This window comes from Curcuma longa, chromosome 17 (assembly GCF_044706935.1).
Source record: "Curcuma longa cultivar G26 ecotype Majalengka, Jawa Barat chromosome 17, ITB_CL_G26_1.1, whole genome shotgun sequence".
NCBI classification, from domain to species: domain Eukaryota; kingdom Viridiplantae; phylum Streptophyta; class Magnoliopsida; order Zingiberales; family Zingiberaceae; genus Curcuma; species Curcuma longa.
In genome coordinates, this window is record NC_133877.1 from 5,651,096 (window position 1) to 5,670,054 (window position 18,959).

The 18,959-nt window shown below is 43.1% G+C and overlaps 1 protein-coding gene across 1 annotated transcript in view; it reads left to right on the forward strand.

Annotated features, from left to right (window-relative positions):
* The first annotated feature begins 1,538 nt into the window (after window positions 1-1,538).
* The window catches only part of LOC141811998 (uncharacterized), a 29,523-nt gene continuing 12,102 nt past the window's right edge, over window positions 1,539-18,959 (forward strand). The window contains 7 exon segments of the mRNA XM_074700083.1: window positions 1,539-1,764; window positions 15,483-15,555; window positions 15,683-15,704; window positions 16,433-16,511; window positions 16,912-16,944; window positions 17,141-17,289; window positions 17,371-17,527. Coding sequence (XP_074556184.1) covers window positions 1,669-1,764; window positions 15,483-15,555; window positions 15,683-15,704; window positions 16,433-16,511; window positions 16,912-16,944; window positions 17,141-17,289; window positions 17,371-17,527 — 609 coding nt within the window. The 5' untranslated portion in view covers window positions 1,539-1,668.

The window sequence follows — 18,959 nt, forward strand, 5'->3', positions numbered from 1 at the left end:
TGCCTCTCCGTTTGGTTTAATGAATTTCTATTAACATTCAGGTTTAACAAGCGTTGCCCTCCTTCCTTTAACAAGATTACATTACTATCCCATATGGTTAGCTTGGCTTTGCTTCATATTGGAGGTCTAAGGGTCAATCCCTAGCACCTCCACATTTCTTTTTCTTTTTCTCTTTCTTTTCATAGCCAAGCCTTTAACCCATCAATCAACATTCCTAAAACGTAATTATTCATTTCTTTTTATCATAATCAATTTATCATTTACGCTTAATTATCCAGGAATTATCGTAGGGAAATTGCGGGTGTTACAATGTTCCAACAGCTCCTGAACTACAGGAGGAAAGTTAAGTCGCCACGTAGCATGCTTTTCCCACCTTACCGCTCTCATAAAAATAAATGTCGCCCCAATTTTTCACCCACTCGTGTCTACACAGCGGCGTCAGTCAGTGTCAACCTGCGCTCTGTCGGGAAACGTTGTAAACACGGATGTCTCCGTTTCCGAAACGCTGAGAAATGTTTCTATCCGTGGAAACTTCAACCTCCCGGGCGACGAGGAAATTGGTGCAGAGGACGTGACAAAGGTGCTTGGTACAGAAGCGCACGGTGGACTCGGGCACCCCGAAGCGGGCGGCGAGTTCAAGGTAGGGAGCACCCGAGGCAAGGCGAGAGAGAGCGATGGCGAGACGGGTGGGTCTGGAGAGGCGGAGGGAAGACCTGGTGGGGTCGCGGCAGTCGAGCAGGGGGTCAAGGAGGCCACAGAGCCACTCGAAGGTAGTAGACTTCATGCGGAAACAAAGGAGGGAGTGGTCGGGGTCTTGCCGGCGGAGGGCAATGGCGGCGTGCGACTCCGAGTCTTGCTGGTATCGCTTGCGCTTGCGGGGGCGGCAAGGGGGAGATGGCGGCGATGTGGGAGGCGGAGGAGAGGAGGTGGAGGGAAAGGGAGAGGAGGGAGGATTGGGGTGCGGAGAGAGAAAAGGGAGTGGAAAACGAAGGTCGTGGGTGGGCGAAGGGGAAGAGGGTGAGAAGAAGGAGGGGTATTTGGGACACGAGGAAGGAAACTAGGGTAGCTACCTCCTTTGGGTCCATCTCTTCTGATTGGGTGAGGGACACGGAGGACCCGCTGGAGGAGTTCCGGTGCTCGATGCTGCACATGATCGTGGAGAAGGAGATCATGGGCGGCGTGCAGGAGCTGCTCCGCCGCTTCCTGGCGCTGAACTCGCTGCTGTAGGTCTTCGACGTTTCCAAAAGTTAGAAACATCAATTATTGCCGTTTTCCGTTTCCGTGTTTTCCGTTTCTCGTCTCCAAGGCTGCGTTTGGTTTAAGAAGTACAGAAATACAGAGAATTTTTCCGTCAAATGCAGCCCAAGTTTCTAGACAGTATAGGTGTGAACTACGAAAACAGGGGCAGAATGGGTGTGCGATTGGGTAAGAAAACAGGTCCACGCTCCCGCGACTTCGGATATAAAACGCAATCTCGATGTCCAGATGGTGTTCCATCCTCGCCGTCGTCGCTCGCCTGCGCTTCGTATAATGGTCTTCGCCTCCGCCGTCTCCACTCCAACCGCTTGCTCTCTGCTCCGACTTCCTTCCCTCCCGCTAAGATTCTGCCTCTGCCCTCCTCGCTCCAGTCGCGGGCGCCGACCCATCGCCGCCTTCGTGGCCCTCGCAATGGCCGGGTCCTCGAGCTCCGCCGAGCCCTATCGGCATACCAACCGCCTTGCGTCCGAGCACAGCCCATACCTTCTCCAGCACGCTCACAATCCGGTATTTCTCATCGCGACCATCGTTTACCCATGAATATTTTTGCGCCTTTTGTTGTTTTATCTTCTGGTCTTTCAATTTGATTCCCTAGTCCGTCCGACGAGCCTGTCGCGATGAAGGGAAGAAATTGAGGTTGCTAAAAAATCCCACACTAAAATTGATATCTTTCTTTCAATTTTCCCCCCTTGGGCATTCCCTCTCAATTTTTGTCCTGACGAGAAGCCTTTTGACCGTAACGCAAGGCAGCTCTAAAACCTTTGTTGTTTGTTGTATCAATAGAGTTGGCGTCCTTAATTGCTACAATGAGAAACTAGACCCTCCCTACCGCTCTCAAGTCGAGAACCGTTTGATAATTGTCCCTCTCTGACATTGCGGTATGGCAAGTCAACGGGAAGCAATTGTCGAGGGGGAGATATTGGAGGATTCGAAGGTGAAGAAAACGTATAAGATGTTTGTAGAACTCAACCAGAGATTAGAATAATCGTTGAGGTTGGACTCAGCGTGACTACTCTGATGCTAAAATTTGCACAGGGCTAGAAACATCCTCAAGTAATGAAACAGTAAAAGAGATTTAAGAAAAGATATCAGTCCCCTTTCACCCTTGTGGAAGCATGCCACCCTTTGAAGGGATGCAATAATGCCTTTATGTCACTCATGCATTTGTCCATGTCTTCCGGGAGAAACGCTTCGTTGCTCACATCTTTCGGGAGAAATGATTACGTTGTCCGCATCTTCCGGCAGAAACGGCTATGTTACCCACGTTCTTCAGAAAGAACTGTATGGTAAGCCACGCAGGATGTAGGTCCCAAACATGGGTGATCGAGCTGAAGGAATCGGGTGGACCGAGCAGAAGCAGTCGGAGGACCGAGCTGAAGGAGCTTGTTGGACCGAGTCGGAGGAGTCAGATGATTGAGCTGAAGGAGTCTAGTGGACCGAGTCAGAGGAATCAGATGACCGAGTTGAAGGAGTCAAAGGAGTCGGATGACCTCGTTGAAGGAGTCTGGTGGACCAAGTTGGAGGAGTCAGATGACCGAGTTGAAGGAGTCTGGTGGACCGAGTTGGAGGAGTTAGATGACCGAGCTGAAGGAATCGAGTGGGAGGAGTCGGATGGCCGAATAGGAGTCGGGTGACCACTTTGACCTCCACCTTCATTTGACTCTTGACTTGACCTCTAACTTGGCCCTGCCACATGTAAGTCTCTTTATTCACCACATCACAAGCCTCCCCCAAATCTAGTTGAAGGAGGTCTGAGTCCGACTGATTGGACTGGTATAACTACAGCCTAACTGCCAACCTGTACGCAGGGATGATGTGGCATCCAGACTGCATTGTCTTATTCTCTGAATGCCTCGGATACGTGAGTCATGCGTCGTTAATGTGGGCGATATGCATGATTGCATATCAAGGCTATGATAGGTATGTCATATCTGGTTATTAATGTCGCCCTAGTCTGAGGTTGACACGTGTCAAGGCCATGTCGGGAGATTAGCATGAGACGACTGCTCAGATCTCATGGATTTGGGTGCATGATCTAACGACCCAGCGTAGTAGCCCGCCTTTGTATTTCCCAGATTCGACGGTTGACATTTTGAGCGCCGACTATATTAGGGCTAGTGACAGAGGAATGTCGTCGCATTCGTCATTCCGTTTGTCTGCGAGCTCCGTCTGCGACAATCTCTGCAGCTTCGCGAACTCTCTTTTTCCTGTAAGTTTTTCCTTGCTATTGTGTTCTGTCCACTCCGCTCTATTTCCGTCGTTGTATTATTTTTTACCCTTCTTTCTCTCCGCTTTTGATTTCACTGATGGATGTTGAAAGCTCTTCTACTTTTTGGTATGAGTCTATGGAGCCAAACTTTAATAGGGGGACTAAGACCAAATATGCATGCAATTTGAGATTCCTACCGACCATCGCCTAGTAAACTCGAATGCTCTCAATTAACCTCATCTTCTCCCACCGATTTTGTAACCTTCTTTAGGGGTTAGATGATAGGTGACCTTCGATTTCCCGTCTCAAGTTTCTTTGCCGAGGTCTCCCAATACTTCCATATCCCTCTTCAACAATTAACCCTAACTCTTTCCGACTATTTTACGGGGTAGTCATCATATTCGACTTGTACTGAATATCCCTCACACCTCAAGTCTTCTATTATTTCTTTTATCCAAAGAAGATGGAAGCTAGGACCTTCTACTTCACAACCAGACCCTCCTGTAGCTTCTTAGGGCAAATTCTGATTTCACACAAGGGATGGAAGGCCATTACGTCTTTGTGTTACCTCTCACTCCATTCACGCGGCCAACCGGGAAATGGAGTTGCCGAGGCCATCAAATTTGAGTCAATTTAAGTTAGAGTCCACTTATCTTACAGTAGTGGACATTTTGTCTTGTCTCCAATTTGATGTCAAACATCTGCTCAAGGAGGACCTCCTCTTCCGTTTCAAGTTGAGCCCAATTGATGCCAAGCTCCTGTCATCCTTTAGTAAAAATTTTTCTATGTTTGCCGTGATAGCTAACTGAAATTTTTCCTTAGATGTGCAGTCCGGACAATGTTGAGAGTCTCCCTCAACCAATGCCTAAAGTTGACCAAGCTTGAACTAGAGGAGTGCGGTGCCCAGCCCATCGGTCATTCGGGCGTTGCAATTGCAATCATAGGGGGGCCGCCCCGCCTCGATGCCCATCTCCTCCGACAATTCGGGGGAGCCACTAAGGATAACTGGAAGAGGTGTCGACCGCATGGACCTTCGACTGAAACGAATTTGCCGATAGCTGCCTCAACAACCGCTCATCCCGTTGAGGCAGGATCCTCATTGGCCGAGCCAGACTCTCGTTCTGGTGAGTCGAGGCCTCAGCAAGTGGGGGTTCATTCGGCGCCTTGCACCACCGGTCCGAATTCCTCACGTCCACCTCGTGATGCAAGCTCCTCGGGTGCCTCCCAAGGCAACCATCCAACCGACTCTGCTGGCCGTCCCAAGTCATCCTCATCGCGTCAAAAGGCAGGCAGGGGCTTGCCTTCTATACTGAGTATGCCTTAGGGACAAGAGTCCCTCAAGAACCTCGGTCCATCGTTACAATAAAATTAATCAACCGGATGACTAGTCGAGACTAACGAGGCAACGAAGTGTAAATCCTTCGGGTCTCTAGCAGAGTCGGTGGCGCTGGATGCGACAGGGGTAAGAACTTGTAGGATTTACCATATCAGGGTGAGTTTATTCTTCAAGTCATTGTGATTAATTTCTGTTCCACGTTGCAGTTGTGGACCAAGATGATGGAGCTAACCTCCATATTCCTCGGCTTCCTTCGATCCCACCGAGATATGAGAGCTCAATTGGACGAGGTAGAGGCTCAGTAGATCCCTCCTAGTCAAGAATTAGAGGAGGCAGAGGCAGAGGCAGAGGCGAAGCATCACAAAGCTATGTTCACAGCCCAAGCAGAGCAGTTGCATTTGGTGCAATAGGAGTTGGATGAAACTAAGACTCAGGCAATGCCACTCAAAGGGTGGTCGTGCAAGTTCGAAACTCTCTTGAAAAGTTGAAGTCGAAGGCCTCCTCGAAGAAGAAACAACGGAGGAAGGCCTCGGCTGCGCTAGAGGCAATAAGACTTGAGTTGGAGAATTGAAAGGTGGAGCTGGAGGCAACGAGGGCCGAGCTGGAGGATCGAAAGATGGAGCTGACGGCGGGAAGGACCGAGTCCGAAACTTGGAGGACTAAAATGGAGGCCTTGAAGACTGACTTGGAAGCCCAGAAGGCTAAGCTGGAGAACAAGGCCCAAAAGGCAGAGCTGGAGAACAAGGAGGCAGAGCTCGGAGGCTACCAAGTTGGAGAAGAGGAATGCTGGGCTATTAAGAAGAAAGAGTTTCTATGGTCAGAAAAGCTCTATGGCATACTCCACAACCGCATATTCAAGATGATCAAGTACGACTTTGATAGAGCTATCTGCCAGATCCAAGAAGATGGACACATCCCAGTTGACCTTCCCCTAGTCTTCATGAGCTTGAGGAAGGTCTATGATGATATCCCTCTAGAGGACTTCGTTGATTTAGAGTAGTCTTCTTTTGTTTTTGCTTTTTTTTATAATCCTAAGACTAAGCATTAACGCCTTCTTTTATTTTTGTCTCTTTATGTAATCCTGAGACAATGTTAACTAAATTTGGGAATGAAATGGAAAATTTTAACATTGTAATTTCTTTTTAAATCATTTTTGGTGGATCTTGTGTCCAATTGAGAGGGTCCTGGGAGCACACACGGACTCGGTGTATGACTCGAGTATCTTCACTTCGATTCGTAGGAATACGCATGGCTTCGGTGTATGACCCGAGTGTCTTGAACTTAGTGTATGACCTAAGCGTCTTGGATTTTGTGGGAACACGCATGACCTCGATGTATGATCCGAGTGTCTTTAATTTGGTGTATGATCCAAGTGTCTTCGATTTCGTAGGAGCACGCATTGACTTAGTGTATGACATGAGTGTCTTTGACTCGGTGTATGACCTGAGTATTTTTGATTTTGTGGGAACACGCAGGGACTCAGTGTATAATCCGAATATCTTCGATTCGGTGTATGACCCGAGTGTCTTCGATTTCGTGAGAATACGCAAGGACTCGGTGGTATGACCCGAGTATCTTCGACTCGGTGTAGGACTTGAGTGTCTTGGACTCGGTGTATAATCCGAGTATCTTGGATTCAGTGTATGATCTGAGTATTTTTGACTCGGTGTATGACTTGAGTGTCTTGGACTCGGTGTATGACATGAGTGTCTTTGGTTCTGTGGGAGCACGCATGGACTTGGTGTATGACCCGAGTATCTTCGACTCGGTGTATGATCTGAGTGCCTTGGACTCCGTGTATGACCCGAGGGTTTTCGATTTCGTGGGAATACACATGAACTCGGTGTATGACCCGAGTATCTTCGACTCAGTGTATGACCTGAGTGTCTTCGATTCGGTGTATGATCCGAGTGTCTTCGATTTTGTGGGAGTACGCATGGACTCTGTGTATAACCCGAGTGTCTTCGATTTCGTGGAAACATACATGAACTCGGTGTATAACCTGAGTGTTTTTAATTTCGTGGGAACACGCATGAACTCGGTGTATGACCCGTGATTTAGAAAGGAAAGATAATCTCTTGATGTTGAAGGGAAAAGAACAGATACAGAATAAAGTACTGGTGATAAAATAAAAAATGATGGGTACTTGAGGCTTCTAAATGCGATAAGGCCATAGATGCACAGCCTGCCACAGTCGGTCGAGCTCTTTGTTGTCTGAGTCTTCTAGATAGTTGTTATATTTGAGTGGTGTCCTAAGGTAATCGCCTTAGATAATGTATTATTTATTGGATAAATAAAATCACTATTTGAGTGTACATTCTCTATATATTTAATTTGATGTTAAACTCAATTATTGAGGTCCACAATATAATGTATAGCATGAGAAAAATTATGATTGGATCATAATTAGTGAATATTTCTACATGTGTAATTATGTACGTATTAAATATTCCTTAGTTGAATTGATGAGACTAGACATCATCGATTCTGTGAGACTAGCATATGTTAGATTCTTTGGTTTTATCAAGTAGTCGATCTTAACTAGCTGGAAATATTAGGATGTTGAGAGAGCATATAGATGCTGGTTAAGGGTAACTAGTCCATTGGAAGTGACCTGCCATGAGACTTCATATGGTTCTATGAATGTCTATGAAGATCTCATTGTAGCTCGAGTGCAAATTTCCTTCGACTTGAGGTATTCAAGTCATCTTGGTCATGGAAACTTATACTTTGACATTTTAAATAAGCGTCTCTATAGAGGTGTGAACCTTGGATGATTGGGTATAAGTCAAAGTGTCCGAAGGTGATTGAATAGCTAACAGAGAATTTACCACTCCTTTTATTAGGAGACGTATACCCTATGACCACTTGTCAGGATTGTTACTCGTAAATCTTTGGTTAAAGCAGAAACATATCAAGAGGATGGTTCTCTTGGACAGTTGTTTTAAGTAACTTGAATCCGCAGGATAAGAAACTACAACTTGGACTAGGTGTGACGTAGTCAACCTAGTGGGGATTAAGACATAGATCATGTCCTGAATTAAGCGGGTATAAGATGAGTGAAAGGAACAGACACACGAACAATTGTAGCTGCTAAAAGGTTTAGATGTGGTTCTGGAATCAACTGTGATTTTTTGATTAATTGAGGGGCATGATGTACTACTAGGTGTCACTCATGATCGATCCATAATTAATGGTTAATTATGGACGGTCAACATAAATCGGGAACCTATAAGGTCACACACACTACGAGTTTCTTCAAGAGACATAAAACGGGTTTGAGAATTGCATTCTCAGATCGAGAGAGATTGAGTCCAGTTGGACTGGACGAAGGGTAAATATGGAAGATATTTTATCGAAAAAGAAGCGTGGATAGACACGTTTTTTGAAGACAAAATGGGCCCTCTTTGGTTTAATTATAAACCAAATTTGTTTTGTTTAAATAAATGTGGTTTGGTTTTGAACCAACCTGGTTTAGTTGTAAAACAAACTTAAGTCTAGCGGTTGAGACTTTGAGTTAATGGATGTGAGTTTTTAGTTAGCGAATCAAACTCGTTAGACATCTATAAATATAACTCTTATGAATAGTTATTAACAGAGATTAAAAATCAAATTGTTAGGTTTTAAAATCTCCCTTCTCTTCCTCCTTGCCGCCCAAGCCAAAACCCCACTTCTTGTTGCCACTGGCCAATGAGACCTTCCAAGCTCATCTCCGACGATCTTCCCTAAGATCAGATCCTCCCAAGGGCCGGTTATCTTGGAGCTAAAAGAAACTACAACCGGTGGTGGAAGCAAGAAACATGAACAGAAGCAACGGTTGCTTCTTCCTTTCGTCTTAGCAATTGTTTCAGGGCAATTGTTGTCGTTGGAACAACCATGGAATTTAGGTCCGCTGCCCCTTCTTGACAACGAATCATACGACCTTTGAACGGTGATGTGATCGTCTCCTTTCAATTTGATTTGTATCGCGGAGTTGCTTCGAGCCGCCAGATACGGAATCAGACTATAGGTCTTCTCTCCGATCGCTTGTCTCCCTCCTTCGACTAGTATCGAAGCGGAGACAGAACACATGACTTAGGGAAGTCATCTCGAAGAGATCTCAACATGGATATGAGTAGAGGCAATCTTGTTCAAGGTTGCTAGTTGATGTTATTTTCTCTTCACGTCATCCAAAAGGTATAAATTTGTTATATCTTATCTATGATTATGTTTGCATGCATGTGTATTCTTGTGTGACTGTTATGCGTAGTTAGTGATAAAATGTTTATTACGCTTCCGCTGCATGTTTAGTGAAATATAAAATTTAAAGTTACGCATATCGGAAACCCAACAATAGTATGCTCCTGAGCTCAGCTTATGCGTGACTCGGTAGGGTCCGTCTCATTGAGGTTCTAACTTTCCCACATTGCCCACAGTTTGACTTTCTTCCATACAAAGTCACTGACTTAAAAGGTACGAGGAATGACCATCTTGTTGTAAATCTGGCATATTCGTTGTCGATAGGCTGATATCCGCATTGCTATCTTTTCCCGAGTTTTAGTGATCAAGTTGAGCTCGAGCACTCGCTTATCGGAATTGTCGGAGTCATAGACTTGTACTCGGGTGGACTCCATGTCAATCTCAATAGGGACGAGTGCCTCTCTTCCGTAGACCAAATTCTATAAACCCATATGATGTTCGGTAGCTCTTCCACCCAGTTGCTGCCCATATGATCGAATGATCTCTCGATTAGTCACCTCAGCCCGCCCGTTACTTTGAGGGTAAGCGACCAAGGTGAATGCCTACTAAATGTCAAAATCTTCACATCACCCCCTGAGCTTGCGCCCCTGAAATTGTCGATCATTATCAGATACCAACCGACGAGGAAGGTCGTACTGACATTTGATGCGTATTTTACATCTTCAGGGCTAAGGCATCTGAGCAGATGATGGAAGAAGATTTTCTTGTATAAACAATCTCCAACTAGAGTGAACTGAGTTGCCCGCCTTTTGAGTAGTTGAGTCTGTTTCGGGTGGTCGAGTGCAATCCCCTCCTTCAAAAAGGAGATAAAGGGAAGTCACCAACTGCTAACTTATCTGGTTTGTCTGCGAGACTAATTGAACTCGGATGACTTAGTCGTCTAATATCTTTGTGGTCAAGACACTCGTCATTTTGACAAGTTCATCTGCCTTCTGATTTTTAACTCGATGTAAATTCTAAAAGACGACTTCGTGGAATTCGACTCTCAATTTTTGATAGCCTCAACACAACCCCGAATTCGGTCATTCTTGGTTTAGAACGTTCGTTTGAGCTGCTGTGTGGCCAACTGGGAGTCAAACTGAATGATAACTCGGGAGGTGCCAACCTATTTAGCGACTTGGAGCCTGACCAATAGTGCCTCGTATTTGGCCTTATTGTTGGAGGCTCGGAAGTTAAACTGATGACTAGCTGTAATACCTCTTCGTGGGGTGAAATCAGTAACATCCCTACCTCATTGCCTTGCTTCGTAGCTGGCCCATCTATGAAGATCTTTCAGGTTTCCATCAACTCTTGACCTAGGGTCTCGGTTAAGAAGTCGACCAACACTTGTGCCTTGATGACTGTCCTGGGTTGGTATTAGACGTTGTACTCGTTGAGTTCTGTTGTTCATTTCATAAGCTATCTCGAGATCTCGATGTTAGTCAATACCCGCCCTAGGATGCTATTGGTGAGCATGATGATAGAGTGAGATAGGAAATATGACTGTAGTTTGCGAGTCGCCATGACCAAAGCCAAAATTAATTTCTCCAAAGTGGAGTATCTAATCTTAATATCTTTTAGAAGGTGGCTGATGAAGTAGATAGGATGTCGGATGTTGCCCTCTTGTCGGAGTAGAACCTAGCTGACTGCTCCCTCGGCAGCAACTAAGTAGAGCCAGAGATTTTCCCCCGCAAAAGGCTTGGAAAGAAGAGGCAGTTGTGCTAGGTATGCCTTGAGTTCTTTGAAGCTCTGCTCACATTTCTCGTTGCATTTGAACCAGACCGACTTCCTTAGAACCTTGAAGAAATGTGAACTCTTATTGGCCAACCCGGAGAGGAATCAGGAGAGTGCGGTGACTTGATCAACTAATCTCTGTGTCTCTTTAAGGTTCCAAGGAGAGGACATGTTTTGCAATGGTTGGACTTCTTGGGGTTGACTTCAATTCCTCGTTCAGTTACGATGTATCTCAGGAAACATCCAATCTTAACTCTGAACAGACACTTGTTCAGATTCAGTTTGGGACTATATCGGCGCAACATGTCATAGGTCTACTTGATGTCGCTAATCAAGTTCTTGGAGCGGGTACTCTTGATCAGAATGTCGTCAACATAGACTTTGACATTCCTTCTGACCTGATGTATAAATACTTGGTTCATCAACTGTTGATATGTTGCCCCTATATTTTTTTTAACTCGAAGGGTATAATAGTATAACAAAAAGTTCCATCTGAGGTGACAAAATTGATCTTTTCTTGATCTTCAACCGTTAGGGGGATTTGGTGATAGCTCTGATATGCATCCATCGTGCATATGAGTTCGCAACCTGAAGTTGAGTCCACCAATTGGTCGATTCGGGGTAGGGGATAACAACCTTTCGAGCAAGCTTTGTTGAGGTCTCAAAAGTCCACTCATACCCTCCATTTGCCCTTGGCTTGGGAACTATCACCGTGTTTTCCATCCAAGTCGGGAAATGAACTTCTCGAATGTGGACTTCCATTAGTTTGGTAATCTCGCCTTTGATTATTTTATCTTGTTTGGGTCTAAAGTGTCGTTTCTTTTGTCGGACCGGCTTAGCCTTTGGGTCAGTGTTGAGTCAGTGCTCCATGATCGTGGGCGATATCTTCGTGAACTCCTTGGCCGACCAAGTAAAGATATCCTGATTGCGAGAGAGACAATATTACCTTTGCTTCAACTTGAAAGGGAGGTTGGTTGCAATCTGAATAGTTCGATTCGACTACTCGGGACTATCGACACATCTTCATATTCCTCGGTCAAGTTAGAGGGTTGTCGTGGATGAGCTAGACCTCAGCTCCTCTGGTTCTCTAATTTTTCCACGAGTCGACCCATACCACCTCAACATAGCATTTCCTTGCAGTCTTCTGATCACCTCTGACTTCGCCCACTTGATCGTCTACAGGGAACTTCATCTTTTGGTGATAGGTGAAAACCACGGCTCGGAATGAGCTTAAAGCGGGTCATCCTAGGATGATGTTATAGTCAGATGGGGTGTTGACCATTGTGAAGATGGCGGTCCGAATTCACTTTAAGGGTTCTTTTCCCAAGGATAGTGGGAGATTAATATGCCCCAACGGCTCCACCTCATGCTCGGTGAATCCGAACAACGCCATAGAGATAGGTCGTAATTCATGTCGGTCTATCTACATCTGATCAAAGACCTTTTTAAAGAGTGCATTCATTGAGTTATTTATGTCGACGAATACTCTTGCCACGTTATAATTGACTATGACAGTCCATATCACCAATGCATCCTCATGAGGAGTAGCTATCCCTTCCAAGTCTCAGGGGTCGAAACTGATCGACGGACTTGTCTCTGCTAGGTAATTGGTGTCGATCCCATAACTCTCGAGCCTTCGGCCATAAGTCTTCCGGGCTCGGTTTGAGTCTTTATTGGTCGAGCATTCTGATATCATATTGATGTCCGCTTGATGCGGGGATCCCTCTTGGCATATTTGGGGTTGGTTGTCTGTCGATGCTGAGTCGGTTCCCGAGCTCGAGACCTCCTTCGGGGGGGGGGGGGGGGGGGCATGTTCCTTCGATGATTGGTTTGGCGATTCGACAATTCTCGTTAGTGATGGGCTCAGTGTTCCAAATTCTTATTACGGGCATATTGGGCGGGTGACTGCCGAGCTGACCTTAGAGATGATTTTCAAGTAGGCAGATACTTTTCGGTTACACGATGGAGTTCTCTAGTATATTATCGACATTCATGGGTGAAATGCCCACGAGAGCGGTGGAAAACACAATATTGCTTTAACTTCTCATTATCCGACCTGTTGAACTCACGGTCGAAAGTCGAGACTGCTCAAGTGGTCCTCGGAATCGATCGGCCCATTGTTAAGTAGCGCCAGAGGGAATCGTTAACAAGACTTTATACTTGATGTCATTTGTATATTGATGTAACATAGCGACATTCTTGAACTGACTCAAGTGGTCCTCGGAATCGATCGACCCATCAACTTTCTGAGTTGAGGCGTTTGGAAGTTACGGGGTAGTTCATCAACCAAGACTTGGATGAGAAAGGTGTGTCTTGAACCACCTCCATAGACAAGGGTTCTTTGCCTTTACTCTGGTTTTGAGGAGGCATTTCTCCCGCCATCAATCAATTTGACTGTTCTTTAGGTGGGATCACGGTTTTACTCCGTTGCTTAGCGAAGGCGGCAGGAGAAAGGCCTGTTGGACCCATCGGCAATTGACTGGGAATATGCGGTACCTCGGTCGAGGCGTTGAATACTTCTTTATTAGTAGAATTCACTGGAGGGAGTCTTTGGCAAATCAGCTGCACTACCTGATTAACCAATACTTGGAACTCTTCCTTAGCCATGGTAATAATCTCATCACGAACTACGTCTCTTGTAGGATTAGGACCCTCGATAGTTCTTCCGGGTTCCACCATCTTAACGTCTCAATTCAGGCGAATTCCCACAAATGACATCAATTTGTTCCTGTTTGATATCGCTGTCTGATAAGAAACGAGAAGCAATTGCTGTGGGGGAGATATTAGAGGCTTCGAAGGTGACAAAAGCGTCTGGGATATCTGCAAAACTCAACCAGAGATTAGAATAAGCATCGAGGTTGGACTTTAGTATGACCACTCTGACGCTTAAGTTAGCATAGGGGTTAGGAATAGTCTCAAGCGATGGAATAGTAGAAGGGTTTTAAGAAAATATACTAGTACCCTTTCGCGCCTGCAGAAGTAGACTATCTTTTAAAGGGATGCAATAATGCCTTTATGTCACCCATGTGTTTACCCATGTCTTCTGGGAGAAATGGCTATGTTGCTCACATCTTCTGGGAGAAATGACTATGTTGCCCATGTTTTCTGAGAGACACGACTACGTTATCCATGTTCTCCAGAAAGAACGGTATGGTAAGCCATGTAGGATGCAGGTTCTAAATATGGATGACCAAGCTGAAGGAATCGGGTGGATCAAGCTGGAGGAGTCGGATGATCGAGCTAAAGGAGTCTGGTGGACTGAGTCGAAGGAGTCAGATGACTGAGCTAAAGGAGTTAGATGGGCTGAGTCAGAGGAGTCGGATGACCGAGCTGAAGAAGTCTAGTGAACCGAGTCGGAGGAGTTGGATGACCGAGTTGAAGGAGTCTGGTGGACTGAGTCGAAGTCGGTTGACCGAGCTGAAGGAGTCTAGTGGACCAAGTTGGATGAGTCGGGTGACCGAGCTGAAGGAGTTTGGTGGATTGAGTCGGAGGAGTCAGATGACTAAGCTAAAGGAGTCTAGTGGACTGAGTTGGAGGAGTTGGGTGATCACTTTGATCTCCACCTCCGCTTGACTCTTGACTTGACCTCTGACTTGGCCTTGCCACGTGTAAGTCTCCTTATCTGCCACATCAATAATGATTGAAGCCTTTGCCATCCACGAAATAAACCTGTCTCCTCCTCATGTTGATTATTCCATTCGCTACAAAGTCCTAGGTGCACCACTCCAATTTGGCAATTGATACTGCTCATTAAGATTGAGGCTGTTCTAGCACCAGTTGCTGGTACATACATGACCAAAAGGCCACAGGTAGGTAAATATAATAAGCTTGGTGCTTGAAATCATCCTTCGTACATTGGAAAAGATATGCCTAGAATGCAGAATCATCTCTATTACAGATCCATGCAATGAAATCATCGACTCCTGTGGTAGGCAATGAACAGTTTAAGTGCAATTTAGAAAAATCCCTTTTGCACCATCAAATGACAAACAAAATTGCACAAAAAGAACAAGACTAATACTATATGGTTAAACTTAAGCAAATTCATTAGGTATGATATGAGAGCAAAACTGTCAGAAAATTTGGTACAGGATGTTGTCCTTATTGTATACAAAAGCCTCTCCAAACTTCTGTCGACTCTTCTCTAACTGCCCATGGGGAAATCAATCAATTCCTGACCTTAAGCTCTCATTGAAAATTGAAGCTCTCGTAGTTAAAAACTTCTCCCTGTAGTATCTTTAATTTTCCATGGTTTCCTTATGCACAAACATCATCATATCTTCAACATGCTTCCCAGGTTTGACTAGTGTAGAGAACTTCAAGAACCATCATAGTTATTATAAACTTCCTAAAAAAATCCTTAAAGCAAAGTTCATGGTTGGGCCACAACTGGTTTGAACCCTAGGCACCTGTGCTGTTGGTTGCCCACTTGGCCCATGTTACTAATCCAACAACTAGAGGTTTATTTCCCTAGGCACCTGTGCTGTTCGTTGCCCACTTGGCCGATGTTACTGATCCAACAACTAGAGGTTTATTTGCTCCTAGAACAACATAACAACTATTTTATCTCATCGTTCAAGATAAAGTTTAGGGAATATTGAACTCTTCAAGCCATGAATCTTTAAAGATATGCATGTTTTTCTTACAATTTTTTAGTCCCTCTCAAAACATATGTTGTGCTGATTCTAATTGTCTTATTACTATCATTGTTTTCTTTCCAAATCCAAGGTTGACTGGTATCCTTGGGGTGAAGAAGCTTTTGAGAAAGCTCGCAAAAGAAACATCCCCATTTTTTTATCGAGTGCGTATACTGAAATTCATGGCTTAATGAATACATGATCAATACCCTCACAGCTGCTTGATTTTTTTTTCTCATTTCCTTTAATTTTGTTTTTCACATTTTGTTGACGTGGGTTTTGCACTTGCAGTTGGATATAGTACGTGCCACTGGTAAGATTTCTCATTCATGTAATTGTTTTATGTTATTCAGAATCATGATGTATTGTCTTGATTGATTTTTCTATTCTTTGCAGTAAATCAGTAAGGACGAATCCTTTGCTAATGCACACTCTCCTAACATGATTTTGGTCCCATATGACTCAAAATGGGTTTTGATTTATTGTTGAAAGAATAAATTATAAATTGCCACTATAATCACTCTTGGATGGAATGATATCTCACTTTTGATTGCTATTACCATCCAGGGTGTCTTATCCATACAAACTTTTGTAGCTATACATATTGGGAGTAGGAACATGGTATTTCTATGCTATCAGAGATATATTGCTAGTATCAGTTGAAACCCACTGATACAATTGCTACTTTAGCTGCTACACATCAGTTCATAGGAGCCCAATAGTTTAACTTGAACATAATTCCTCTGTCCCTCTCTTTTTTATTCTCATCTTGTATTTTATTTATTTTCCTTCCTTGTCTATTCATTCAATTGTCCAGCTCTGTCAAAGGTATTAGATGTAGCTAGTGTGACTTTTCTTATGAAGGAAGATGCTATATTGCACTTGGAGAAGAACTATTCGTGCTTCATTTAGGAATATACTACTGCAATATAATTTTGATGTTTATTTTGCTACTGTCATTCAAATTCTCCTAGTCTACTCCAGCTAGAAGGAAATTATCTACCATGATTTCTCTTGGATTTAATTTCCTTGTAATTGTAGGTGCCATGTCATGGAAGTTGAGTCATTCGAGAATGAAGAGATTGCGAAAATGCTAAATGATTGGTTTGTTAGCATCAAGGTTGTTATTGTTCTGTACAATGATTGTAAAGCATATGTTTATCTGGGGAATGAATTTTTTTTGCCCTTTTCTTCCTACAACCTGAAAATTTATAAAGTTATTGTTAATGTTGTCATCATGTAGTATTTGGTCTTAACTATTTGGGGCCAGCTACATAGATCTTATTTATTCCTCCATACAAAGCAATATCACTATACCAACTGAAAATTTGTGAAGGAAAGAAAAACAAAGCAGACTATTTATCTTTCATACATCAATGTAAAATACCAATATTTTTTACTGTCCTATATAATTTTTTTCCTTTTTCATAACTACTGTTATATTCACTATTCTGTGATTCTATATTATGACTGCCTAGAAGTATTGTGTGATGACTTCTCTGACTTGTTGGTCTAAACAGGTTGACCGTGAGGAGAGACCTGATGTTGATAAGGTAATAGAATTATCATAGCAATTCAATTGTCATCCGTCAATCTCTTCTTTCAACTTTGAGAGGGTCTGGAAGATATCCATTTGTACTAAGTTGCGTGATATGTTTTGACTTTTGTATAATGAGTTTAGCTTCTCTGTTCTTTCATGTGGATATTATTATTTTATATTCTATTTCTAATTAAGGCGACCTTTTGTAGGTGTATATGACATATGTTTCTGCACTATATGGTGGTGGTGGTTGGCCTTTGAGTGCCTTCCTCTCTCCTAATCTGAAACCCTTGATGGGTGGAACATATTTTCCGCCTGATGACAAGTATGGAAGACCTGGTTTCAAGACAATCCTTAGGTAACTGACCTCGTCTATTACAGTCAGAGTTGCATGAAATCTAAGAATTGGTCTTATGTTTTTGTTACTTCTTTTCCCTAGAAAGGTGAAAGAAGCTTGGGAGACTAAACGTGAGATGCTGGAAGAAAGTGGGACTGTTGCAATTGAACAACTTTCAGAAGCACTTTCTACTACAGCTAACTCCAGTAAAATATCCGATGAGTTAGCTCATGTTTCCTTAAAAAGATGTTCTAGACAGGTATTTATCCTGTTGGTTTATATCACTCCAGCAAATGCATCTACTAGTTTTATCTCATTAGTAGAATTTCCATCAACTATGCAAAGATATATTAATGGAAGAAGACACTAATCACCATTGACCATCAATGCTTTCTCATATTACATGTGACTATTTTTCTCTTTCTTGGCCATCCTTTTTCTCCTACATTACCTTTGTTTATCGGTATCCTATTATCCTATCATGGCATGAGTTAACATTCTAAGTTTGACATGCATAATTTTCTGAAACAATATGAATTTCGTAGTTGGAAACTAGGCTCTTCATCCACCATTGAATTAGATTCTTCTTGGTAATCTTGTTTCCTTAAGGGATACGCTGATGATGACCTTTCAGTTCTTAACTGAATTGAAATTCTCAAATGAGCTCTTTTATGTCGTTCCCCAGATTCTTTGTGGTTGAAAAGTTTAGTCATATTAGATATGATAATAGCCAAGGTTTTAAAAGGATTGCCCCATATTAGACTTTCAATCTTTGATAGGAATGATGCAATTTCAGGACTGTGCCATGTGAAGAATCGGCGCGCTGAGATTTTTAATCTATAATCCCCTTCTACTTAGTTTGATTAGTCTAAATACAAGCCTACAACAATTATAATTACAATTGAATTAAAATTTTAGAGCAACTAGTTATTAACGAACATCTCAACATTATTATACCTTTCCAATACTAAAATGAATATTAGTTCTTGTAACATTATAATTTCTTAGATCCATATTAATGATACTCCTTAGATGTCTAGTACTAAGATTGATTTCTACACATGTTATAAGTATATCTTGGTTAAGTATGAAGAGTTGAGATAACATAATTAAAAATGGAATAATTATAGGTACAAGATATGAGTTGAAATATATCGTAGTTTATTCAGCTCTTGTGTCATTCCTCTTTACTAGTGCTAGTACTGTAGTTGATGCATCTCCTTTTATGCTATGTTTACTTGAGAGGAAGGAAGCACAAATAGAGGGAAGGGAAGAGGAGAAGCAATTATTTTCCTTGTTTGGTTAGGTAGAGGAATAGAAAGAAAAAGAAAAAGGGGTGCAATTTGGCTCGCTTTTCCCCACTTTGACTTCCTTCTAAAAGTGGGTGGAAGAGGACACAAATAGTGAAAAAATATTGAAAAGATTAGTATAAATTTGCATGCCTTATGATAGATTCAAAGCACGAAAGTTGTCATTTTGTCTCATTTTCAAATAGACAAAACGTAGGAAATCCCTCTCCCTTCCTCTCTTCTTTCCTTAAAGTAGAGATAACATTAGTGTTTCATCTACTCCACATGACTAACAAATGGAATAGAAGAATGAACCATGGGAAGAAAAATCTTCCTATAACCATTGAGTGGTGCTTCTCTTCCTACCTTCTGTTAGTGTTTATCTCCTACAAATGATTGACG